This window comes from Corvus kubaryi, unplaced genomic scaffold (assembly GCF_017639235.1).
Source record: "Corvus kubaryi isolate FWS band 111438036 unplaced genomic scaffold, C.kubaryi_AGA036_p1.0 37300, whole genome shotgun sequence".
In the NCBI taxonomy this organism is placed as follows: domain Eukaryota; kingdom Metazoa; phylum Chordata; class Aves; order Passeriformes; family Corvidae; genus Corvus; species Corvus kubaryi.
The window spans coordinates 328,160-350,369 of NW_024581093.1; the positions used below are offsets into that span (position 1 = coordinate 328,160).

General features: G+C 61.9%; 6 protein-coding genes across 8 annotated transcripts in view; 4 read left to right on the plus strand and 2 right to left on the minus strand.

The window, feature by feature from the left end:
• Positions 1-1,927, plus strand: part of PIEZO1 (piezo type mechanosensitive ion channel component 1) — a 23,101-nt gene extending 21,174 nt beyond the window's left edge. The window contains exons 45-49 of the mRNA XM_042027039.1: positions 38-257; positions 335-457; positions 541-620; positions 872-1,067; positions 1,155-1,927. Of these exons, the coding sequence (XP_041882973.1) occupies positions 38-257; positions 335-457; positions 541-620; positions 872-1,067; positions 1,155-1,404 (869 nt within the window). The 3' untranslated portion in view covers positions 1,405-1,927. The remainder of the gene's footprint in view (positions 1-37; positions 258-334; positions 458-540; positions 621-871; positions 1,068-1,154) is intronic.
• On the minus strand, positions 1,848-5,843 carry CTU2 (cytosolic thiouridylase subunit 2). 2 transcript variants are annotated; one of them, XM_042027031.1, is made up of 16 exons: positions 5,794-5,843; positions 5,515-5,699; positions 5,131-5,205; positions 4,620-4,698; positions 4,484-4,543; positions 4,338-4,398; positions 3,867-3,976; positions 3,507-3,781; positions 3,296-3,431; positions 3,086-3,217; positions 2,897-2,988; positions 2,729-2,820; positions 2,597-2,648; positions 2,426-2,492; positions 2,293-2,351; positions 1,848-2,215 (listed from the first exon to the last, which is right to left on the minus strand). In XM_042027031.1, exons 2-16 carry the CDS (start codon positions 5,592-5,594, stop codon positions 2,167-2,169), a joined length of 1,419 nt encoding a protein of 472 aa, XP_041882965.1. In that variant the 5' UTR covers positions 5,595-5,699; positions 5,794-5,843; the 3' UTR covers positions 1,848-2,166. The 2 variants fall into 2 exon arrangements, with proteins under 2 accessions (XP_041882965.1, XP_041882966.1); XM_042027032.1 differs by having other exon boundaries at positions 5,515-5,839.
• Positions 5,844-5,893: 50 nt separating this feature from the next.
• On the plus strand, positions 5,894-11,586 carry RNF166 (ring finger protein 166). 2 transcript variants are annotated; one of them, XM_042027034.1, is made up of 6 exons: positions 5,894-6,081; positions 6,758-6,914; positions 7,299-7,411; positions 7,696-7,810; positions 8,545-8,652; positions 9,419-11,586. In XM_042027034.1, the coding sequence occupies exons 1-6, from the start codon at positions 5,909-5,911 to the stop codon at positions 9,482-9,484; spliced, it is 732 nt and encodes a 243-aa protein (XP_041882968.1). In that variant the 5' UTR covers positions 5,894-5,908; the 3' UTR covers positions 9,485-11,586. The 2 variants fall into 2 exon arrangements, with proteins under 2 accessions (XP_041882968.1, XP_041882969.1); XM_042027035.1 differs by lacking the exon at positions 9,419-11,586 and adding an exon at positions 8,088-8,259 and having other exon boundaries at positions 5,903-6,081; positions 8,545-8,636.
• A 527-nt stretch (positions 11,587-12,113) lies between these two features.
• MVD (mevalonate diphosphate decarboxylase) lies at positions 12,114-15,254 on the plus strand. The gene is made up of 10 exons (XM_042027033.1): positions 12,114-12,217; positions 12,590-12,660; positions 12,738-12,852; positions 12,935-13,078; positions 13,403-13,602; positions 13,686-13,760; positions 14,018-14,236; positions 14,314-14,429; positions 14,509-14,617; positions 14,998-15,254. The coding sequence occupies exons 1-10, from the start codon at positions 12,148-12,150 to the stop codon at positions 15,076-15,078; spliced, it is 1,200 nt and encodes a 399-aa protein (XP_041882967.1). The 5' UTR covers positions 12,114-12,147; the 3' UTR covers positions 15,079-15,254.
• Positions 15,255-15,350: 96 nt separating this feature from the next.
• Positions 15,351-18,710, plus strand: LOC121664054 (cytochrome b-245 light chain). Its single transcript, XM_042027037.1, has 6 exons — positions 15,351-15,967; positions 16,708-16,777; positions 17,003-17,077; positions 17,259-17,342; positions 17,416-17,497; positions 17,761-18,710. The coding sequence occupies exons 1-6, from the start codon at positions 15,910-15,912 to the stop codon at positions 17,938-17,940; spliced, it is 549 nt and encodes a 182-aa protein (XP_041882971.1). The 5' UTR covers positions 15,351-15,909; the 3' UTR covers positions 17,941-18,710.
• Positions 18,711-19,451: 741 nt separating this feature from the next.
• IL17C (interleukin 17C) overlaps positions 19,452-22,210 on the minus strand; it is a 6,010-nt gene continuing 3,251 nt past the window's right edge. Inside the window, exons 2-3 of the mRNA XM_042027036.1 lie at positions 20,161-20,474; positions 19,452-20,044 (exon numbers count right to left, since the gene is read on the minus strand). Of these exons, the coding sequence (XP_041882970.1) occupies positions 19,795-20,044; positions 20,161-20,474 (564 nt within the window). The 3' untranslated portion in view covers positions 19,452-19,794. The remainder of the gene's footprint in view (positions 20,045-20,160; positions 20,475-22,210) is intronic.

Here is a 22,210-nt window from a genome sequence, read left to right on the forward strand (position 1 = left end):
CCAAAAAATCCCTGCTGGCTGCCCTGGGCGGGGGCTGGCAGAACCCCCAGGGTGGGGGCTGAGCCCTGTCCCCCCCGGTGGCAGCTGGCCATGCAGTTCATCACCCTCTACGGCGAGGAGGACATCGTGACCGCCCGCGTCGAGGGCAGCTCGGGCTCTCTGTGGAGCATCAGCCCCCCCAGCCGCGAGCAGATGCAGCAGGAGCTGCAGAACAGCTCCTCTGACATCACCCTGCACTTCACCTGGACCTTCCAGAGGTACCTCTGGCACGGCCAGGGAGGGGCCAGCCCTGCCTGCGCCCCCCCTGCCCACACTGAGCCTCTCCTGCCCGCAGGGACCTGAGCAAGGGGGGCACGGTGGAGAACGCCTACGGCAAACTCACCAGAGACCTGGAGCCCGGCGCGCCCCAGCGCCTGGAGCTGGCCCAGCTGCTGGGTGGCACCAGGGACGACCCCGTGTGAGTGTCCCCTGGGGGGCGGGGACTGGACCCCTGTGCTCAGTGGGATGGTGTAACCCCCCCCTCACCCCCCTTTCTTGCAGGGAATTGCCCAAACTCTTCCCCAAATACATCCGGGCGCCCAGCGGCCTCGAAGCCGAACCTGTCAAGCAGCTGCTGCCAAGTAGGTCCCAACGTGTGCCCCCACCCCAGAAAATCAGCACTGGGTGCCACTTCTCTGAAGACAGGGATGACATGAGTCCCTGTGTGCTTCTCCCTAAAAAATCAGTGCTGGGAGCACACCAGTAGCCTGATGGTGCCACCCCCCTGCAGACAGTGAGGACGTGAGTCCCGCTGTGTCACTCCCCCTAAAAAAATCATCCTTGAGAGCACAGCAGCCACTGTGCTGTGCCCTGATGCTGTCACCCTCTCCAGATGACAAGGACAGCTACCTGGACGTGGAGGTGCAGCTGAAACGGGAGCGCAGGGGCTCTGGCCAGGATGACAACTTCGTGGAGTGGTGGGTGCTGAGGCTGAAGGACGCCCCACCCCGCGACGGCAACATCCTCCCCCTGATCATCTTCAACGACAAAGTCAGCCCCCCCAGCCTGGGCTTCCTGGCTGGCTACGGGTGCGTTGGAGGGTGCCAGGGTGGGGGCGGAGCCGGAGGGAATTGAGAGTGGGATCCAGGAATGCAGGATGTGCCCCTCCCTTGCAGGATCATGGGGCTCTACGTGTCCATCGTGCTGGTGATTGGCAAGTTCGTGCGGGGCTTCTTCAGCGAGATCTCGCACTCCATCATGTTCGAGGAGCTGCCCTGCGTGGATCGCATCCTGAAGCTGTGCCACGACATCTTCCTGGTGCGGGAAACGGGCGAGCTGGAGCTGGAGGAGGAGCTCTACGCCAAGCTCATCTTCCTCTACCGCTCGCCCGAGACCATGATCAAGTGGACACGGGAGAAGGAATAAGGGGAAGGGGTTCCAGCCCCCCCCGACAGGGACATCACCGCCAATGCCTTAAGCAGCCCCCCTGGCTGGGGCAGCATCCCGGCCCGGGAGGCAGTGGGGTGTGGGGTTCTGGGCGCTCCCTTGGAGGGAGGATGTTTTTCTGGATGTTTCTCTTCTGTTGCTTTGAAGCCGTCCGACCTGCACAGACCACGTTGTGCCTTCCCGGGGAGGGGGACAGGAGGTGGCCCCCCCCACCCACTGGGCACCTCTGGCTGCCAGGTGGGGATGGGGGGGTCAGGAGCCAGCCCGTGCCCCCTCCCTGCTGGCCCCAGCCCTGCTCCAGAACCAGGTTGAACTCAAAAGCAATAGCTCCCACCCCCAGCTCCAGGATGGGGGTCCTGGGTTGTGGCCCCCCACGTTTGGGGGGGCCTGGCAGCCCCAGTTGGACTTTAGACACTTGTGACTTTGGGTTTGGTTTTTTTTTTTTTTATTAATTCAAATGGTTTATTTATACAGATACCGAATAAAACAAACTTGAGCCCTCCTGGGCTGGCAGGCAGCTGAGGCAGGGAGCGGGGGGGACCAGGGACCTGCACCCCAGCCCCCAATAAAGGGGGGGGTGGGGGCTGTCCCCGCCGTTGCCTGTGACAGAAATGGGGTATAAAAGCAGCTGCCTGGGTGTCCCGAGTCCTCACCAACCTCTGGGGTACCCTTGAGGGGTGGCACCTGCCCCAGCAGTGCCACAGCAGGATGGGGGTGTATCCCCCGCTGTCCCCAACCCCTTCAGCTTTTGCTGGACTCTTGGTTCTCCTGGTTCTGCTCCATCTCAGCTCTGCAAGGGATGGACACTATGGATGGACACGGCCTGGGAGGCTGAGCAGGTGGGGAGGGGACCCCCACCCCCGGTACCTGCGGATCCTGCGCTGGCCCTCGGCGCGCACATAGGGTGGCAGTGTGGCAAGGGGACCCTGCAAGAGCGGGGCCGTGAGCCTGGGGACCCCCAATCCCCCCCGAACCGCCCCCCTGTACCCCAAAACCTCACCAGCTCCTTGAAGGTGAGGCGGCAGCTGTAGCACAGCAGGGGGATGTAGGCAGCTTTGCTCTCAGCCCTGGGGACGGGGACAGGGACAAGGACAGGGACGCTCAGTGGTGCCGCTGTGGTGGCCTGGGAGTGGGTGTGGAATTCTGGAGTCCCCCCTGCCCACATGCTCACCCTTCTCCTGGTTTCTCCAAGATCAGCGTGGGCTCCAGAGCCAACTCCTCCTCTGCGAGAGCCAGGGGGTCACTGAGGGGTGCACGGCTGCTCCCCAAATCCCCCGAGCCCCTCACTGTCCCCCCCACTCACCCCCATCAGTGTCCAGGCCGCAGAGGCAGAGGAGGCATCGCTGGGACTCACTGCTGGCCTTGGCCGGCTCTGGGCTCAGCTTCTCCCCCGTCCTGCAGCCACAACGGGGAGTGTGGGTGCACCCCCATCCCCCCCCAGCCCCAGTACCCCCACAGGGACCCCCCGTACCGGTACACGGTGCTGATGGTGGAGGGGAACTCCTCCTGCAGCCCCAGCAGGAAGCGCTCGACCAGCTGATGGATGCTGGGCTTCTCCCGGCGCTGTGGGAACCAACAGGGAGGGCAGAGCTGGGCTGGGCAGTCCTGTCCCCACCATGGGGACGCAGAGCTTGGGCTCCCCACCACGGGACCCCCCTACCTTGGTGAAGAGGGGTGGCACGCTGACGGTGGGGACGCTGAAGAAGCGGTTGTAGAAGGCGATCTCCTTGGCCGTGTAGTCCCGCATGGGTCTCACCACCATCACGTCGCCGTGGCGCTGGTCCGTGAAGCCCTGTGGGTGCAGGGCTGCCAGGGGACTGTGCCACCACCAAGCCACACCCCCACGGCATCGTGTCACCCCTAAGCTCACCGTGTCGACGGCGAGGAAGGCGCCGCGCCCCAGGGACAGGTTGGTGAGGAGCTTGATGGCCACGCGTGTGAGGCTCTCGCCCATCATCACCTTGGCGTAGCCCCTGTCCCGGGCCGTCTGCACGATCAGGTGGGTCCTGGGGACGAGGTGACAGCAGATCAGAGCCACCACACCCAGCTGGCGCTGGCCCCAGGCAGGGTCAGTCCCTCACCGCAGCATCTGCAGCAGCTCCTCCCGCGCCGTCACCGTCCCCGCGGCCTCGAAGCTGCGAAGCAGCTCCTGGGTCTGGGCAGCGTCCGGCAGGCGGGGGGTGGCCGGGGATCCTGCTGGCGTGTCCTGGGTGCTGTGGCCAGGCAAAGAAGTGCCACTGTCGCCGTCCTGCCGCTGCTGCTGGATGAAGCTGTCCACAGCCTCCTTGTAGGAAGGGCCGGACGGGCCGGAGCGCTCCAGCCCCGGCTGTAAGATGGACGGGGGCAGCTGCAGTGCCTGCGGGGCAGAGATGAATACAAGGGGAAGTTGTGTCCAGGTGAGTCCCCCTGCCTCAGCACCTGTCCTCATGTCACCCCAATACCTCCTCCAGGTGGATCACGTGGTAGGGGAAGCCGGTGGCCTGCAGCAGGGTCTCCATCTGGGCCAGGGTCTGCTCCCGCTGCTCCGGGCTCTGCCTGCGCACGGCTCCCTCTGGAAGGCAGGGGGGCAGTGCCAGGGCTACTGTCACATTCCCAGCCCCATTCCTGGGGCCAGGGGGACAGCACGGGGTGCCATGGCCTTGCTGGACTGGGTGGCAGCACCCTGGCCCTGGCACAGTGCAGGGGACACTGTGCTGGGAGCGGGTAATGGGGCAGGGAATGGGGCAGGGAACAGCCAATGCAGCTGGGAACTGGCAGCAGGACAGGGAACAGGCAGTGGGGCAGGGAATGGACTGGGAATGGGCAGTTGGACACGGAGCAGGGAATGGACTGGGAATGGGCAGTTGGACACGGAGCAGGGAATGGACTGGGAATGGGCAGCTGGACATGGAGCAGCAGCGGGGTTCCCTCACCCTCAACATAGACGAGGCCGGGGACGAAGCGGAGCCTCTTGGCCGCCTCCCGGCTGAGCCCCTGGCAGAGGAGTGGGGTGAGGTGTGGGGTGAGAGGGGTGGCTGAGCCATGCACCCCCCGAATCCCCCCAAGCCCCGAATCTCACCTCCTGCACCTGCCGGACCATGGCACTGGAGGCAGGGCCCCCTGACACTGCCAGCAGCACCTGTGGGGAGAGCGAGGACGGTCACCAGCCCTGGTGCCACGCCCGGGTCCCCTGTCCGGGTGCCCCCTCCTGGTACCTTCTCTCCCGGGAAGATGACGCGGTTCTTGCCCAGCATGGCTCGGAACTTGTGCACGAAGTACTCACGGAAGCAGCCGCTGGGGGACACGGGGACATGTGGACCCCTGAGCTGCGGTCTGTTCCAGCACCCCTAGACCCCACATCCTCAGGCCCCAAAGTCCTCTTGATGTCCCCGAGACCATTGTCCCAGAGCTCCAATGATCCCCAGACATTACTGTCCCCCCTCCCCTATGTCCTCGACACCCAGTGTCCCCAAGCTTTGACGTTCCTCGGCCCTGCTGCCCCAGACACCCAACGTCCCCAAACCTTGAAGTCCCACAGATCCAATGTCCCCAGCCTCAACATCCCAATGTCCCAATCAACGACCCCCAGACCAAACGTCCCCGATCCCTGATGTCCCCAAGACCCAAAGTTCCCAAGCCCCCATGTTCTGGAGCCTCAAAGACCCCAATTTCTGATGTCCCCAAGCCCCAATGTCCCCATCCCACCGTCCCTGCCCGGTCCCTCACCGGCAGAAGGGGTCCCCGACGCGGATGACGAGGGCGGCCGTGCCCTGCCCGCACTTCATGCACGTTCGGGGGTGGCTGCGGGGACACGGCCGGTCACCGGCAACACCGGGACGGTCCCTGTCCCCGGGCAGCACCGGGGATACCCGCGATGTTACCGGGGGAAGCAGCGAGAGATATCGGGGGATACCGGGATCGGAGGTGACACAGGGAATACTGGAGGGACACCGGGAACAGCACCGGGGGGAGACCGGGGCGGTACCGGGGGGTGCTGGCGGGTACATTGGGGATGTACCGGAGGCAGCACGGGGGGGGATGCCCGGGGGAATACCGGGGGGTACCGGGAGCGGCCCCGGGTGTCCATTCTGAGGTCGACCGGACTCCCACCTGTCTCCCGGTGCGCGGCGGCGCCGCGGCGGTTCCGTGTCCGCCCCGCACCCGCCACCGTCCCCCGCCGCATCGCACATGGCGGCCCCGCTGCGTCCCGCTCGGCTCGGGCCCCGCTCGGCCTCGTTCGGCTCCCCTCGGCTCCGCTCGGCCCTGTTCGGCTCCGCTCGGCCTGAACTCGGCTCCTCTCCGGTGTCCCGGCGGGTCCCGCTGTGTCCCGGTGCGCTCCCCTCGGCTCCGCTCGGCCCTGTTCGGCTCCGCTCGGCTCGAATTCGGCTCCTCTCGAGTGTCCCGGCGGGTCCCGCTGTGTCCCGGTGCGCTCCCGTCGCGCAGTGATGACGCGGCGGCGCCGCTCGATGACGTCGCGCCCGCCCCGCCGGCCGCCGCCGCCGCCATGTTCCGGAGCCTGCTGGTGGCGGCGGCGCAGCGGCCGCAGGGCTCGGCCGGGCCCCCCCGCACCGCCCCCGGGCCCGGGGCCGCGGCCGAGGCGCTGGAGGCGCAGTTCAGCTGTCCCATCTGCCTCGAGGTTTTCCACCGCGCCGTCGGCATCGCGGGCTGCGGGCACACGTGAGACGGGGCTCGGGAGGGGGCGGCGGGGACCCCCGGGCTGGGTTCGCCCCGGGGATGGGCGCGATGCGAGCGCTGGGCGCTGTCCTGGCCGTGGGATCCTTGCGGGCTCTCTGCCCGGTGACCCCAGCCGGCACCGGCACCGGCACCCCCAGCCCGCCCCCAGTCAAGTACCGGGACCCCCAGCCCACCCCGGGGATGGTCCGGTACCGAGACCCCCCCTTCCGCCCCCAGCCAAATACCGGGGCCCTCATCCCATCCCACACTGGGATCCTCATCCCACCTCTCCATCCCACAGTTGGAGGGGACTGGAATGCCAGGATAATTGGATTTTGGGGACGGGGCTCCTTTGGCGCCTCTGGGCTGCTAGGATTCCTTAGCCCTTGGATTCCTTTGCTCCTGGGGATATAAGGACCTTGGAAGGAGGTGATCCAGGCTCCTGCCTGGCCTGGATCCTCAGCACTGACTTCGTTTGGCTCCTTTCAAATCCCACCTCGGAGCAGTGGAATCTTCTGTGCGTGCAGGGAGCTCCTTGGGGACCCAGCCCCTCCCAACCTCCCCCTTCCCGCAGTAGGGACGCTGATCCCTGGGTTTTGGGGTGTTCCGAGGAGCCCGAGGGGTGCCCCGCTGGGATCCCGCCGTTCCCGGGGTGCTCAGGGCCGCTCTGTGCTCCCAGGTTTTGTGGGGAATGCCTGCAGCCCTGCCTGCAGGTGCCCTCCCCGCTGTGCCCGCTCTGCCGCGTGCCCTTCGACCCCAAAAAGGTGGAGAAGGCTTCCAGCGTGGAGAAACAGCTCTCGTCCTACAAGGCTCCCTGCAGGGGCTGCAGCAAGAAGGTAAAGCTGCCTGTCCTCTCTGTCCCCATCCTCCCCTGGGATGTGTCCGGAGAGGGAGGGGTCTGGGGGGGCTCAGCCTGGAGCAAAGGAGGCTCGGGGGGGACCCTGTGGCTCTGCACAAGTCCCTGACAGGAGGGGGCAGCCGGGGGGGTCGGGCTCTGCTCGAAGGGAACAGGGACAGAACCCCTGGGGATCCCTGCAGCCCCAAATCTCCGTCCTGCAAGGAAGGACGGGTGGGTGCAGCGTTCCCACTGCTCTGCGTCATCCCACGTGGACCAGGGGTCACTCCCACCTCAGCTGAGCAAAGCCAGGGCAGGAGCTTTGTCCTGGCTCCTGACAGGTGTTCCTGCACCTCCAGGAATGTTCCTTGTCCTCCTTCTCCAGGTGACCCTGGCCAAAATGCGCTCTCACGTCTCGTCCTGCGCCAAGGTGCAGGAGCAGATGGCCAACTGCCCCAAGTTTGTTCCAGTTGTCCCCACATCCCAGCCTATTCCCAGGTATTCCTGCGCCTCGGGTGGGGAAACGTGTCCCTCCTTGCATGCCCTAAAATCCAGGCCTGTGTTGTGCCTTTCCCTGGGAGGAAGATCAGCACCTTTTCCCTCGTGGCACGGCTGCTCTGGGTTTCGGAGCGTGGGGTTGGGATGAAGGATCCACCAAAGCAGGGAATTGGGGTGGGAAGGGGCTGGGCTGGCTTCTGCTGGCACAGAACTGCTGGGTTCGTGTGGAAGGAGTCAATCCAGCCCCTTCCCTGGGGGTCTGAGCTCATCCTTGCTCTCTGCAGCAACATTCCCAACCGCTCCACGTTCGTGTGTCCGTACTGCGGGGCCCGGAACCTGGACCAGCAGGAGCTGGTGAAGCACTGCATGGAAAACCACCGGAATGACCCCAACAAAGTGGTGAGTGAGCCATGCTGGGATGGCTGGGACAGCTCTGGCAATCCAAACACAGCCCAGCTGCTGCAGCATCCCAGGCCACAGCACGGATGTGTGTGGGAGCACAGCTGCATTCCAGCTGGTTTAAATCCCTCTGGGAGCTGGGGATCTGTCTCTGCTTTGGTAGAGGCTCCCTGGAATGAACTGCCTCCATCCCCCTGTTCCTTCAAACTGGGTGGTGCTGGATTTCCTCTCCCTGTTCGCTCTGGGTTGACCAAGGTGGGGAATTTGGGATCTTCAGCACAGGAAGGACATGGAGCTGTTGGAGCGACTCCAGAGGAGGATCACCAAGTTGATCAGAGGGATGGAGCAGCTCTGCCATGAGGAAAGGCTGAGAGAATTGGGATTGTTCAGCCTGGAAAAGAGAAGCTTCAGGGACACCTAATTGTGGCCTTCCAGGACCTTCAGGAAAGGTGGAGAGAGGCTATTGACAAGGGCCTGGAGTGATGGGACAAGGGGAATGGATTCAAACTGCCAGAGAGTTGGTTTGGGTTGGATATTGAGGAGGAATCCTTCCCTGGGAGCGTGGGCAGGCCTTGGCACAGGGTGCCCAGAGCAGCTGGGGCTGCCCCTGGATCCCTGTCAGTGTCCAAGGCCAGGCTGGACATTGGGGCTTGGAGCCTGTCAGAGGGGACACCACTCACCTGTCTGGGAGGTCCCTGTGCAGGTGCCACCATTCCGTGTCCCTGTCCCCGCAGGTGTGCCCGGTGTGCTCGGCCATGCCCTGGGGCGATCCCAGCTACAAGAGTGCCAACTTCCTGCAGCACCTGCTCCACAGGCACAAGTTCTCCTACGACACCTTCGTGGTGAGTGTGACCCTCAGCCAAAAAAGGGGAACCCCTCTCCGTGTGTCCTTTGCCAGGAGGTGAAACCAGCCCTTCTCTTCCCGTGCTGGGGTCAGCCCATCCCGCTGGGATAGGGACACGGGAATCAGGTGGCACACGTGTCCCACCCCACGTGTCCTCACGCACCAGGAGGAGAGGGAATTGTTCCTGCACTCCACAAAATGGGTTGTTCCACTAAACTCTTCCCCTGAGAAATTCTAACACAAAACCCCTTTTCTTGGAGGTTTTGGGAGTAGGGGAGTGACCAGCCCAGCCCCAGTGTTGGGGGGGGGGGGGGTCTGGTTGCTGCACGTGGGGGGTCCCTGACCCCTCTTGTGTGGGGAGCAGCTGTGATGGCTCAGCCTTGGCCTCAGGGAATGCTTTCATTGGATAGATGTCAGGGAAAAGAACCTGCAGCCACTAACAGAGGAACATCCCAACTTCAGAACTTGTGGTGTTGGATAAACCCAACCTGGAACTCTGGAAAAACCCCTGGCCTTGCTAGAAAGCTTCACCCTTTGGCCTCAGCTTGTGTGGGCCTGTTCCATCCCTCCTGCCAGGTGTGAGATTCCAGACAGGAGAGGGATGTGGGCACAAAGGACACCCCAAAGAGCACGGGTGGCATTCCTGGGATGTGAGTGCCAGAGGAATGGAGGCTCCGCGGCACAACCGGGAGTGGGCAGGGCTCCATGGGGACAGCATGCCCTGGCTGTGCCAGCTCTCCTGAGCTCTCCTGCTTGATTTTCAGGATTACAACATCGATGAGGAGGCAGCGTTGCAGGCGGCCCTGGCTCTGTCCCTCTCTGAGAACTGAGGCTGATCCCTGTCCCTGCCCCGGCTCCTTTTGCACACTCCGGGACCCACGGAGCCCTCTGGAGCCCCGCTGCTGCCTCTGTTCCTGCTGCTCTCCGGGCAAATCCCACCTTGTTTAAGAAGGTGGAGCCTCTTCAGTGTCACAGTGAGTGAGCAGAGACCTCTGGAGAGAGGAGCTGGCGCCGCAGGGCTGGGATCAATCCTTGGATGGGCATTTCATATCCGTGTTGGGAGCACATCCCTGTGTCCAGATCTATTTATGATTAGATGCTTCTTGGCACACTCGTCCCTGCTCTCTGTTGCAACAGAATAGGTAGCTGAAACTGATAGAGTGGATGCAAAACACCCTAATTTGGGATTGGAATCAGCCATATCCTTTTAAAAAGGAGGAAGGCAGCACGGAGCATCTTTTTTTAAACTCTCCAAGGATTTTTCTAGAGATGTCAGGCTGTCCTGACCGCCGTGCCGGAGGCTGGAGCTGCCTCCTTCACCTGAATCCCGGGATGAGACTGAACAGTGGTTCAGAGGAGCCCTCGAGGATGGCATCCAGCATCCAGGGAAACCTTCCCCTTCCTCGTTTTGTACCGGCTCTTGGGATACCAAATGCTCGCGTTTTTCTACACGAAGCGGCGCGAAGCCTTTTCCATGTTTTCTAGAGCGGGATCGGAAGCCGTTCCTCTTCACACTGCAATATCCGGCGCCCGGGACAAGAGTATTTTTATGGAACATTACTAAGAAAGTTTATTTTTTACACAGATAACCCAAGCAAATGAACACGTGGATTGGGAATGGGGTGGGAAGCAGGAGCTGGATCCCGGAGCGGCGGGTTGGACTCTGAGGTGGGGGGAAGTGCAGGGATCATTCTGGGCCATTCCTGGGTATTTCTGGGCCATTCCTGGATGTTTCTGGGCCACTCCCGGATGTTTCTGGGCCTTTCCCTTTCCTCACCAGAATTCCTCTGCCTGTGAGGGAGCAGGCAGGGTCCTTGTGCCACGCTGGCACTCGGCACAGAGCAGCTGGATTGGATCCAGGTGCTGGTTGCCCATGGAATGTCTGTCCATGCAGGATCCCCGCCCCAACACCGAGCTGCTTATCCCCCCAGAAATAAGGGATTGCATCCCCCTTTTCTAATCTCTCTCTGGGAGTAGGGCACTGTTGATCCAAGGTGCTCCACAACATCTTGGTGACCTGTCTGCCCCCCTGTCCCCTTCCTCTCAGCTCTGCCTGCTGCTGCTGGTGGAGTTGGCTCTGGAGGACTGGGAGAGGGTGGCAGGGAGATGCCACCGGCTGTGGGATGAGCCCAGGGCTCCCAGTGGTGGAGCTGAGGGAGGGGGTGATTCCTGAGACCCACCGTGCTGCAGGGAAAAGGGGCGGGAGAGGCCCCCCTGTGCGTCTCCCTGCTCGGGGAATTCCCGAGGTTTATCCAAAATCTGGCTCCAGCTCTGCTCTAGCAATACTGGCTTGGTTTTTATTTTCATTTTCATGACGATTTTGGGATCTGCAGCCCCATGAGGAGCGTGCAGGGAACCCTCTGCTCTCCCCTGGCAGGGCAGGGAAAGGGCTGGAGCTGTCCTGCTCCCCTTTCTGGAGCCAGGCTAGCGAGGAGGGATGGGATCTTCTCTTACCTGCCCGGCATTGCTGGCACCTGGAGGATGTTCCTGGTGGGATGGAGAACACTGGCATCTTCCAGGAGGGACCCGGGGGCTTTCCCTGTCCTGTGCTCAGCAGGGACCCTCAGCTCCTGGAGCAACCTCCCTGCTTTTGGGCCAGCACTGTTAACCTCGGCCTCCTTCCTTCTTTCCTCCTTTTCCTTATCCTTTCTGCCCCACAGAACCAGAGCAGGGGCAGCAAGAGCTGCTTTTGTAAAGCACTTTAAGGCCCCGGGTGTGAGGGGCCACGCCAGGCCGTGCCAGGGATCCCTGTGTGCCATGGATCCACGGATCCTGCTGTGCCAGGGATCCCACCGGCCGTGCCCGCCAGTGTGTCACCCACCACTTTTTTTGCATAATTAGAACTTTTAACGAGCCGTCCTGTTTTTTGAAGAATTAACTCGATGACGTATTTGTAGCAAACCATTTTTCTCAATAAAGGCAGTTTCATCCACGCCTGGCCTCCCCAGGGGGAAGCACTGAAGGGATGCACTCTGAAGGCTTCGAGAGCACTCCGGGAGTACTGGGGATGTTTGGAGCGCTGGACTGTGAAGGTTTTGGGGAGTTCGGGAGCACTGGAGCTACTGGGAGCACTGGAGGTGTGCTGGGGACACTGGGGCGGTACTGGGATAACTGGGAAAGGTGATGCACTGGGGGGACTGGGGACACCGAGGGCACTGGGTAGCACCGGGGCAGTGGGGTGCTGGAGGCAGAGCGGTGTGGAGAGCACCGGGAGCGGTACCGGGGGCAGAACCGGGAGCGGTAGCGGGACAGCACCGGCAGCACCGGCAGCGTCTGCGCATGCGCACTTCCTGCCCCATTCAAAAATGGCGCCCCGCAGGCCCAGCCCAGCGCTCTCAGGGGGCGGGGCCGCCCGTGGTCCGATCGCTGCCATTGGCTGTTGGGAACCAGGCGTTGCTCCCTCCACCAATAGCGAGGCGGGACCCGCCGCAGGCCACGGTCACGTGCGTGGCGCGGGGGCGGGGCCTGAGGCCGGCGGGCTGAGGCGGCAGCGATGGCGGCGGAGCGCGCGCTGGCCATGGCCACTTGCACGGCCCCCGTGAACATCGCCGTCATCAAGTACTGTGAGTGCCCCGGGATACCGGCCGCGGGACCGGCACGGGGCGGGGGCGGGCTTGGCACCTGTACGCGGGGTACGCGGGGCACAGGTTCCGGACGGTGCCGGGTGTGCCGTGTCCGGCTGTGCCGTGACAGGTGACACCGTGCCGGGCCAGGCCGTGCTGCGCCGTGTCCTTGCTTGCCGTGCCATTCCTAGCCGTACCCTGCCATTCCAAGCTGTTCCATGCCTTGCCAAGCGCTGTTATGCCACGCTTCGCTGTGTCCGTCAGTGCCGTTCCAAGCTGTTCCGTGCCATTCCTAGCCGTGCCATGCCATTCCAAGCTGCGCTATGCCACTCCAGGCCATTCCGAGCCGTGCCATGCCGTGCTCTCTTGCAGGGGGCAAGCGTGACACCGACCTCATCCTGCCCATCAACTCCTCCCTGAGCGTGACGCTGCACCAGGACCAGGTGGGTCAGGATCAGGTTTAGGATCAGCCCCCCAGCCGTGTCCGGGGGTGCTGAGCCCCTTCCCTCTCTCCCCACAGCTCAAGACCACCACGACGGCGGCTGCCAGCCGGGATTTCACGGAGGACCGGCTGTGGCTCAACGGGAAGGAGGTGGACGTGGGGCACCCGCGGGTCCAGGCCTGTCTGCGCGAGGGTGAGCGTCCCCTGCCCGGGGGTGTCCCCGCTGTCCCCGCTGTCCCCGCTGTCCCCTGACCCTGCTGTCCCCGTCCCCCCAGTGCGGCGCCTGGCCCGGAAGCGCCGCGGGGGCAGTGAGGACACGGCCGCGCTCAGCCTTTCCTACAAAATCCACATCGCCTCCGAGAACAACTTCCCCACCGCCGCCGGGCTCGCCTCGTCCGCCGCCGGCTACGCCTGCCTGGGTGCGTGTGGGACGGGACACTGGCCTGGGGGGGTGTCCCAGCTCTGATTTGTCCCCTCCTTGGTGCTGCGAGGGGTGATAGGGGTGTCCCCTTGCTGTGACCTGTGTCCTGCCTGTGGCTGTGTGATGGGCACTGGAAGGGGGGTGACAGGAGTGTCCCCACTTCTCTGATGTGCGACCTGCATGTGGCAGTGTGGCGTGGAGGGTGCTGGGAGAGGGTGACGGGGGTGGCTGGGGTGTCCCCTCTGTTTGTGCTCCGGCTGGCCCGGCTCTGTGGTAGCACCGGGAGGGGTGACAGGGGTGTCCCCTCTGCCTGTCCCCGCAGTGTCGGCGCTGGCCCGGCTCTATGGTGTGGAGGAGGAGCTGTCAGAGGTGGCCCGGCAGGGCTCGGGCAGCGCCTGCCGCAGCATGTTCGGGGGCTTCGTGCAGTGGCAGCGCGGGGAGCGCCCCGATGGCACAGACAGCCTGGCTCTCCAAGTAGCCCCTGAGACACACTGGCCGGAGCTCCGCGTCCTCATCCTGGTGGTGAGGGGCTGGGAGGGCATTTGGGTGGGATTTGGGACTCGGGGCTCAGGAGGGGCCGTGTCCCACTGTCTGTGTCTCACCAGGTCAGTGGGGAGAAGAAGCCGATGGGCAGTACGGTGGGGATGCAGACCAGTGTGGAGACCAGTCCCCTGCTGAAGGTATGGGGACACGGGACTTGTCCTGCCTGGGCAGGGACAGGGTCCCCGTTCCCTTGGAATGGGGCTGGAGGGTGTGGAGTGACACCCAAAGGGTCACCAAATTGGAGTAACTGTGACCCATCTGCCATGGATGTCACCAAACTGGGGTGGCCACAACCTGTGTGCTGTGATTGTCACGGATTTGGGGTGACTGACCACAACCCACCTGCCGTGGGTATCACCGAACTGGACTGATGGTGACCCCCATGCCGTGGCAGCACCGGGCAGAGGTGGTGGTCCCGGAGCGCCTGGCCCAGATGATGCGGCACATCCGGGAGCGGGACTTCGAGGGCTTCGGCCAGCTGGCCATGAGGGACAGCAACCAGTTCCACGCCACCTGCCTCGACACCTTCCCGCCCATCTTCTACCTCACCGACCTGTCGCGCCACATCATCGCGCTGGCACACCGCTACAACGCCCACCACGGCCACACCAAGGTACCAGCGGTGCCCCGGGGGTGGCACGGCACCGTGGCCTTCCCCAGGTCCCCATGTCCCCCCTAATGCTGCCACAGGTCGCCTACACCTTCGACGCTGGCCCCAACGCCGTCATCTTCGCGCTGGCCGACACCGTGGCCGAGTTCGTGGAGGTGGTGAGGCGCAGCTTCCCCCCCGCCACCAACGGGGACCAGTAAGGGAATCTCACTTCTTACTGGGGGAGGCCTGGGGGGTTGTGGGGACGCGGGGACTGAGCACTCGCCGTGCCACAGGTTCGTCCGGGGGCTGCCCGTGGGCTCGGCCGCGCTGTCAGAGGAGCTGGTGGCCGCCGTGGTCACCGAGCCGGTGCCGGGGGCTGTCCAGTACATCCTGCACACCAAGGTGAGGGGCAGTGGGGGCTGGGGGAGTGTGATGGAGGGCACACGGCCTCTGTGGGGAGGCTCTGACCCTGGCCCTGGCCCCGAGGGGGTGGTGGGACCCCATTCCTGTCCCCAGGGGTGTCCAGGGCCCCATCCCTGTCCCCATTCCTAGGGGAGTCTGTAGCACCCTGTCTACATCCCCAAGGCTGTGTGTGGAACCCCATCCCTGTCCCCATCCCCAGGTGGGTGTGCAGGACATTCCTGGACATGCTCCCTCTGGCACAACCCATGGGGTGACCTTTTGGGGTCCGTGGGGCCCAGAGCTGCCCCCCACCTGCACCAGGGGGGACCCTGGAGGCAGTGGGGCTCCCTGGTGTCCCTGACTTGTGTCCTGCCCCACAGCCCGGCCCTGGTCCCCAGCTTGTGGATGATCCCAGCCAGCACCTCCTGGGAGCGGATGGGCTGCCCCGGAGCCGCGCCTGACCCCGGTGACACCCTGGGACAGCCGAGATACGCCAGGGGGACTCTGCCGGTGCCACCAGCGGGCCTCAGGACCCTGAGCCAGGCCTGCTGCAAAGCTGTCCCCAGCCCTGGGGCAGGATGTGACCCCGGGGCTGGTTTTTACTCTTCTGTAAGGAAATAGAGGGTTCCTGGCTCCAGTGCTGTTTTGGTGTGTTGGGTTCTGTGTGTGGTGCTGGGGGGGAACAGCGGCAGCCGAAGTGGGGGGCAGGAGCTGGGGACAGTCCCTGGTGCTGATCTGTCCCTCTGCGCAGCTCTGTCACCCCACATGATCCCTGTCCCCTTGTGTCCCTTGTGGGGCATCTCCTGTCCCATATGTCCCCAAGTTGTCACTGCTGGGGCTGATCCTGTCCTTCCACACGGCCCCTGTCCCTTGCACATCCCACATCCCCTGTCCCCTCCCTGTCCCTGGCAGCACAGATCCTGTCCCGTGTCCCTCAGATGTCCCCTCTGGGGCTGGTCCTGTCCCCCTGGATGGGGCTGATGCTGTCCCTCCGCGCCATCCTTGTCCCCGCCGTGTCCCCGCGGGGGCGTGGCCTGTGGGAAGGGGCGTGGTCAGTGTGAAGAGGGCGTGGCCGGCGGGTGGTAACGCCGCGCCCGCCTTCCGGGTCGGGACCGGCCGAGCGGAGCCGAACCGGGACGGGCCGGGCCCAGCCGAACTCCATCGGGCACAGCGGGCCGAACCCGCTCGGCTGAGCGGAACCCGACCGGGCCGGGAGCAGCCGAACCCGCTCGGACCGAGCCGAGCGGAGCCGGGAGCAGCCGAAGGCGCTCGGGCCGGCTCCGGTGCGGGCCATGGGGCAGATCGAGTGGGCCATGTGGGCGAACGAGCAAGCGCTCGCCGCCGGGCTCAGTGAGTGCGGGGGGCACGGGGGGCTGGGGGGCTTGGGGGGGCCGGGCACTTCCGAGGGTCCCGGGGCGCTGGAGGGAGTGAGCGGCCGGCGGGCTGCAAATGCTGAGCCCAGGGGAGGGGATGCTGAGCGCCGGGGGTGCCCCCAGACGCAGCCCCGGGGGATGGGGCGGGTCCCGGTCCCACCGACCGGGGGGTGCGGGCGGGAGGTGCCGGGGACGGCCGGGAAGTCCTGTCCTCCCTTCGCTTCCTCCTTTTCTCTTCCTCCTCTGCCCTCTCTTCCTCGGTTCATTCAGCTCCTCCTCCGCTCTCCTCTTCCTCCGACCACGGGGCCAAAAACCTCCCCCCAAGGCCTTGGAGTTCCCTGAATCCAGGGGGTCCCTCACGCAGCATCTCCCCGGCATCCCACATGTTGGAGTCCTTGTGGCCATGGAACCCCCCAGTTCCCTTCCCTGAATCCAGGGGGTCCCGCCTGTCAGAGTCCCCAGGGCCGTAGTCCCGGGTTTGGGGTTTGCGGGAGGCTGTATCCCATGTTGGGGGGTGGTATCCCGAGGTTGGAGTGCCATATCCTGAGTTACGGGTTGTATCCCTGGTTTTGGGAGCTGTATCCCAGGTTGAGGGTTTGTACGTTGGTTTGGGGGGTTGTATCGTGGTTTGGGGGTCGGTATCCCGGGTTGAGGGTCGGTATCTTGGCCTCGGGGCCGTGTCCCGGCCGGATTCCCCCATCCCGGCTGTTCCCGCAGTCCTGCTGACGGGCGGGATCGTGGCCGTGGCGGGGCAGTTCAAGGGCTGGTACTTCGCGGCGTATTCCATGTATCCTTCCCGACAGCATTCCCGGGGCTGGGCTGCGGGAAAACCCCGTCCTCATCGGGGTGGGAGGCGTGGACGGGGGGGGGAGGGGGTCGGTCACATCCTCATCTCCCCACCCTGGTCCCAGCTGTGCTTTCCCTGCCCCACACAGCCCCTTTTTGGGATGCGGGTTGTTCCTTGGGGCTATTCCCGGTCCGATCCCGCCTTTCCTTGACCCCCCCCCGGCAGCGCGGCAGGCGTCCTGGTCTGCCTGCTCGAGTATCCCAGGAGCAGGCGGAAAAAGGGCTCCACCATGGAGAGGTGGTGAGTGGTGTGTCCCCCCTGCAGCCCTGGAGCTCCTGGTACCCCCCAAACACTGGGATGTGGGAGCAGTGGGCTGGGAGCAGAGCTGGATCCCACGGGTGGGTTCCTTGGGGTGATCCTTGCGGAGATTGGGGTCCTGGGTGGGGACACCTCGTGTGACCCCCCCGATGTCACCCTGCAGTGGCCAGAAGTACCTGACAGCCGTGGTGAAGCTGCTCGGGCCCCTCACCAGGAATTATTACATCCGAGCCATCCTCCACGCCGCGTGAGTGGGGTGTGAGGTCGGGACTGGGGGCTGGGCTCCCAAACCCCCTCTGAACCCCAAATCTCTGTCACAGCCTGGCTGTCCCCGCCGGTTTCCTCCTCTCCACCATCCTGGGCACGGTCTGCCTGGGCATTGCCAGCGGCATCTACCTGCTGGTGAGTGCTGAGGGGCTTTGGGGGGCTTTGGGGGGCTGAGAGGAGGAGGGTACCCCTAAACCCATGGACTAGTACTCCCATGTGAATTCCAAGAGCTTTCCCAGACTGAGCTGCAGGAAAACCCCATCCCAATCGGGGTGGGAGGCGTGGACAGGTGCTCACATCCTCCTCCCCTGATTCTGGTCCCAGCTGTGCTTTCCCTGCCCCAAACAGCCCCTTTTCGGGGTGAGGGTTGTTCCTTGGCACTATTCCCAATCCCACAGGCCGCAGTTCGAGGGGAGGAGTGGAGACCCATCGAGCAGAAGCCCCGGGAGCGGCCGCAGGTGGGGGGCACCATCAAGCAGCCCCCCAGCAACCCCCCACCCCGGCCCCCCACCGACGCCCGCAAGAAGCAGCCAGAGGTGGGGGGGCAGGAGAACCCCATCCCTGTGGAGGTGGAATAACAGGGGATCCTCCTGCCCTGCTGCCCTGCTCCCGCTCCTGCTTCCCAGCTGCTCCCAGATCCACCCCAGGCTCCTGGGGATCCCCCAAACCCTGGGGGTGCTCAGTTCCTTGGTGGGGCCCCAGCTCCTGGTGATGCTCAAACCCCTGGGATCAGCAGTTCCCCCTGGGCTTCCCAGCCCCTCAAGGGATTCCCAAATCCCCAGTGATGCTCAGCTCTTTGTAGGATCTCTGTCTTCCTGTAGGGTCTCCAGCTCCAGGGGTCCCCAAATCCCCATAGATGCGCAGCTCCCAAATTCCCAGCAATGTGGTGCTCCCTGTGGGGTTTCCAGCCCTTGGGGCTTCCCAGCTTCTGGAGATTCCCAAATCCGTGGGGATGCTCAAGTCCCTATGGGGTCTTCAGCTCCTAGGAACTCCCCTGCTCGTGGACCTCCCCAAATCCCCAGGGATGTTCAGCTTCCTGTGGGGTCTGCAGCCCCCAATGGCTTCCCAGCTCCTGAAGATCCCCAAATCCTTGGGGATGCTCAGCTCCTTGTGAGTCTCCTGTTTCCAGGGGCTCCTCAGCTCCTGGGAAACTCCAAATCCCTGGGCATGCTCTGCTCCCTGAGAGTCCCAACTCTCCAAGCAGCCCCCAGTTCCCCAGGGATCCCCAAATCCCTGTGGAGCACAGCCCTCAGGGGATCCCCAGCACCCCGGGGGGATCAGGCAGCTCTGCTCCAGCTCTCCCTGGTTTTTGTCACTTCCGCAGCTGCAATAAAAAGTAGGAAAGGCACCGGCTGCCCCTGCCTCCTGCTCCAGGGGGGAGCCTCCTGGGGCAGCTGGGACAGCACTGGGGGCGTGTTTTGAGGACAAACGGTGCGATTATGGGCAAACTCGGGATGGGGATGTGCAGAGTGCAGCCATTGCAGGGTCCCCTCCCAAAATCCTCACGGACCCAGCAGTGGGGTGGAACTTGGAGGGCCCCGCACTGGAGCTGCACAGCAAGTCCCAAAGGAGCCCCCAAAACCTGGGATAACCCCCAGCAGGGAATGTGGGGAGCATTTCCCTCCCCAGTGCCATCCTGGTGTGATGCAGGTGCCAGGTTCTTGATCCCACTGGGATCAGCAGCTGTTCCAGGTCCCCCTCTGCCCCCTCCCCACACATTCCTTGGGGGGTGCAGGTGTCCCAGGGCCCCCCCAGGTGCTGCCAGCACAGGCGGGGTGGCCCTGGCAGGTGGCACCAGGTCCGTGGGATGTGGTGCCTGGGGGCAGAGCCATGGGAAAGGTGCGGGTGTTGGGATGCCAGGGCTGGGTCCCCCCTGGGGCTGGGGGTGTGGGGCACCCCTGTGCCCTGCCGCCCTCCCCATCACCTCCCAGTTCACCCTGCCCTGCTGCACTGGGTTCACTGGTGCTCTGCCCACCGTGCAGGGGCTGAGGGGTGTCCCACAGCTGGGCATCGCCCATGCGTGTGCCTCTATCCCTGCGCCCCAATTCCCAACATCCCGGTGCCCTGGCTGGGAACAGAGCAAGGACTGTGCCAGGGGTTGTTGGCTTTTATTTGCAGCATTAAATAGCACTAGAGAGGAGACAATAAATAGCTTTTTTTGGGGGAATAAATAACCAGCAAGCGCCAGGGCAGCACTCACAGGGTCTGGCCGGGGGGGCCTCGAGCACCGTGGGGCGATGCTGGCCCCGGAGTCGCAGCCGTGGCCGGGGGTCAGCAATAAATAGGGGGTACAAAAAGCCCCCCGGCAGCAAGGCTTATAAATAACTCATAAATAACGAGGGGAGGGGACACCCTGGCGGGGTCGGGTGCTCTAAAACAAGCACGGGCGGGGGCCGGGCGGTGACACGGTCACGCTTCGGGGCGGCGCGGGCTCAGCGCGCCGTGCGGGGCAGGACGCAGGTGCAGCCCACGGGCACTCGGATGTAATCCACCTCCAGCGCGACCAGCCCCAGCCCCGCGGGCCGCGGGCAGGGCTTGCGCCGCAGCACCAGCATGGTCTGGTGGATGGTCACCGAGTTGAGCGACGTCGTCTCCCGGCCGGTCTTCACGTCCACGCAGCCGCTGCACAGGCACTCGGCGAAGGCCAGCTTGCGCGGGTAGCGGTTCTCGTCCTCGTCGATGCTGCGGGGACACGGCGACACCTTCCCTTGTGCCACCGGCTCTTCCCGACTGGGATCAGCCGGTGGAAAGGGCGGGGGAAGGGACAACCGAGGTGTCGGGGCGCGGCGGGCACTCACCGGTAGCGCCACGGGGAGATGGAGCGCTCGTGGGGCTCGCTGCGGAGCCCGGCGCGCAGGGACAGCGCGGGGCAGGCGTGCGGGCGGTGCCGCCGCAGCCGCCGGGCCTCCAGCCGCTCCAGCGCCGGTACCAGCTGCACCGGGACGTGGCGGTCCCAGCGCAGGCTGCGGCCCAGCAGCTGCGCCGGGGGCTCGTCCTCCAGCTCGGCCCCGCTGTAGCAGCGCACGGGCGAGTGGGCAGAGGCACCCGCGGGCCGCCGCAGCGCCCGGCACTGCCCCAGCACCGCCAGCACGGCCAGGGCACCCAGCCAGCCCTGTGGGGACAGCAGAGAGCGTCAGCGAGAGCCGCGGGGACAGGCACACAGCCCCAGGGACACCCACGGGGACAGTCGCACCCGGCCAGGGGGGGTTGACGGGAAGGGACCCAGCACAGCCCTCCCCAAAATGTCAGTGTGCACCCCCACGGCACCTGGGGCGTGGGCATGTGTGTGTCTATAGATCTATATATCATCTATCTATCTATCTATCTATCTATCTATCTATCTATCATCTATCACCTATATATCTCTATATATCTATTTCTAGATGTCTCTGTATGTACAATCTATATCTGTATGTCTATATATAGTATCTATCATTTTATCTGTAAGTAGATATCTATATATCATCTCTGAATCTCTATGTATCTCTATATCTAGATAGTTATATATCTGTATTTACCTTTATCTCTCTCTCTGTGTATATCTATATCTACATCTAGCAAAATATATTACCTCTTTCTGTCATCACTATCTCTATCTATATCTTTATATATATATATCTGTAAGTCTATACCAATATATCTCTCTCTCTCTCTCTCTCTCTCTCTCTCCCTATATATCTATATCTATATATTTCTAGGTGTGTCCCACCCCTAGAAAAATAGCACACACATGTACATACATGCACGGACGCACACAATGTCCTCCACACTCACACATGCATATATATACGTATAAACACACACACACACATATATATATTTATATATATATGTATACATATATACAGAGAGAATACACACACACACACATATATATTTATATATATACAGAGAGAATATATATATGTATACATATATACAGAGAGAATATATTATATATATAATATATATGTATTATATATATTTTATATATCTGTATGTGTATATATATTATATATTTTATATATATGTATGTATATATATGTATACATATATAGAGAATATATATATAATATATATAATCTATTATATATATATGTATTATATATTTTTATATATATGCGTGTATATATATGTATTTTATATATTTTATATATATGTATATGTATTTGTACATATATAGAGAGAATATATATTATATATATTATATATATTATATATGTGTATTATATATATTTTATATATATGTATGTATATATATGTATACATATATACAGAGAATACACACATATTTTTACATATATATTTTCATATGTATATATACACAGAGAGAATATTTATATATGTATACAAATATACAGACAGAATATATGTATAATATATATTATATATATATTATATATTTTATATGTATGTATACATATATGCAGAGAGAATATATATATAATATAATATGTATTATATATATATGCATGTGTATATACATATGTAAACATATATACAGAGAGAACACACACACATATATATATGTACAGAGAGTATATATATATATATATATATATATATGTATGTGCCCACACACAGTACATGCACAGAGGTATCACACCCTCCACCCCAAAAGCCCAAAAGGTGGCACAGGTGTGCAGGACGTACACACACACACACACACACACCTATATATACACAGGGGAAAAAAGAATAGATATACACACATACAGAATACAGAATATATAAACACACACAGACACTGAAAGAATACACACACACACACACACACATGGAGCTGTACACACACACACACACACACGGGGCTGTATACACACACACACACACACACACACACACACACACGGAGCTGCACACACACAC

Excerpts from the sequence above, each read along its gene's own strand:
- CTU2 (XM_042027031.1), bottom strand. The coding sequence starts at position 5,594 with ATGTGCGATGCGGCGGGGGACGGTGGCGGGTGCGGGGCGGACACGGAA. Across the intron at positions 3,782-3,866 it reads ACGTGATCCACCTGGAGGAG|GCACTGCAGCTGCCCCCGTC; the intron begins GTATTGGGGTGA and ends TCTGCCCCGCAG. Across the intron at positions 2,352-2,425 it reads GCCTCACCTTCAAGGAGCTG|GGTCCCCTTGCCACACTGCC; the intron begins GTGAGGTTTTGG and ends CCGCTCTTGCAG.
- RNF166 (XM_042027034.1), top strand. The coding sequence starts at position 5,909 with ATGTTCCGGAGCCTGCTGGTGGCGGCGGCGCAGCGGCCGCAGGGCTCG. Across the intron at positions 6,915-7,298 it reads GCAGGGGCTGCAGCAAGAAG|GTGACCCTGGCCAAAATGCG; the intron begins GTAAAGCTGCCT and ends CTCCTTCTCCAG. Across the intron at positions 8,653-9,418 it reads TCTCCTACGACACCTTCGTG|GATTACAACATCGATGAGGA; the intron begins GTGAGTGTGACC and ends CTTGATTTTCAG.
- LOC121664054 (XM_042027037.1), top strand. The coding sequence starts at position 15,910 with ATGGGGCAGATCGAGTGGGCCATGTGGGCGAACGAGCAAGCGCTCGCC. Across the intron at positions 17,343-17,415 it reads CGAGCCATCCTCCACGCCGC|CCTGGCTGTCCCCGCCGGTT; the intron begins GTGAGTGGGGTG and ends TCTCTGTCACAG. Across the intron at positions 17,498-17,760 it reads CCAGCGGCATCTACCTGCTG|GCCGCAGTTCGAGGGGAGGA; the intron begins GTGAGTGCTGAG and ends CCAATCCCACAG.
- MVD (XM_042027033.1), top strand. The coding sequence starts at position 12,148 with ATGGCGGCGGAGCGCGCGCTGGCCATGGCCACTTGCACGGCCCCCGTG. Across the intron at positions 12,661-12,737 it reads TGACGCTGCACCAGGACCAG|CTCAAGACCACCACGACGGC; the intron begins GTGGGTCAGGAT and ends CTCTCCCCACAG. Across the intron at positions 14,237-14,313 it reads CCCACCACGGCCACACCAAG|GTCGCCTACACCTTCGACGC; the intron begins GTACCAGCGGTG and ends ATGCTGCCACAG.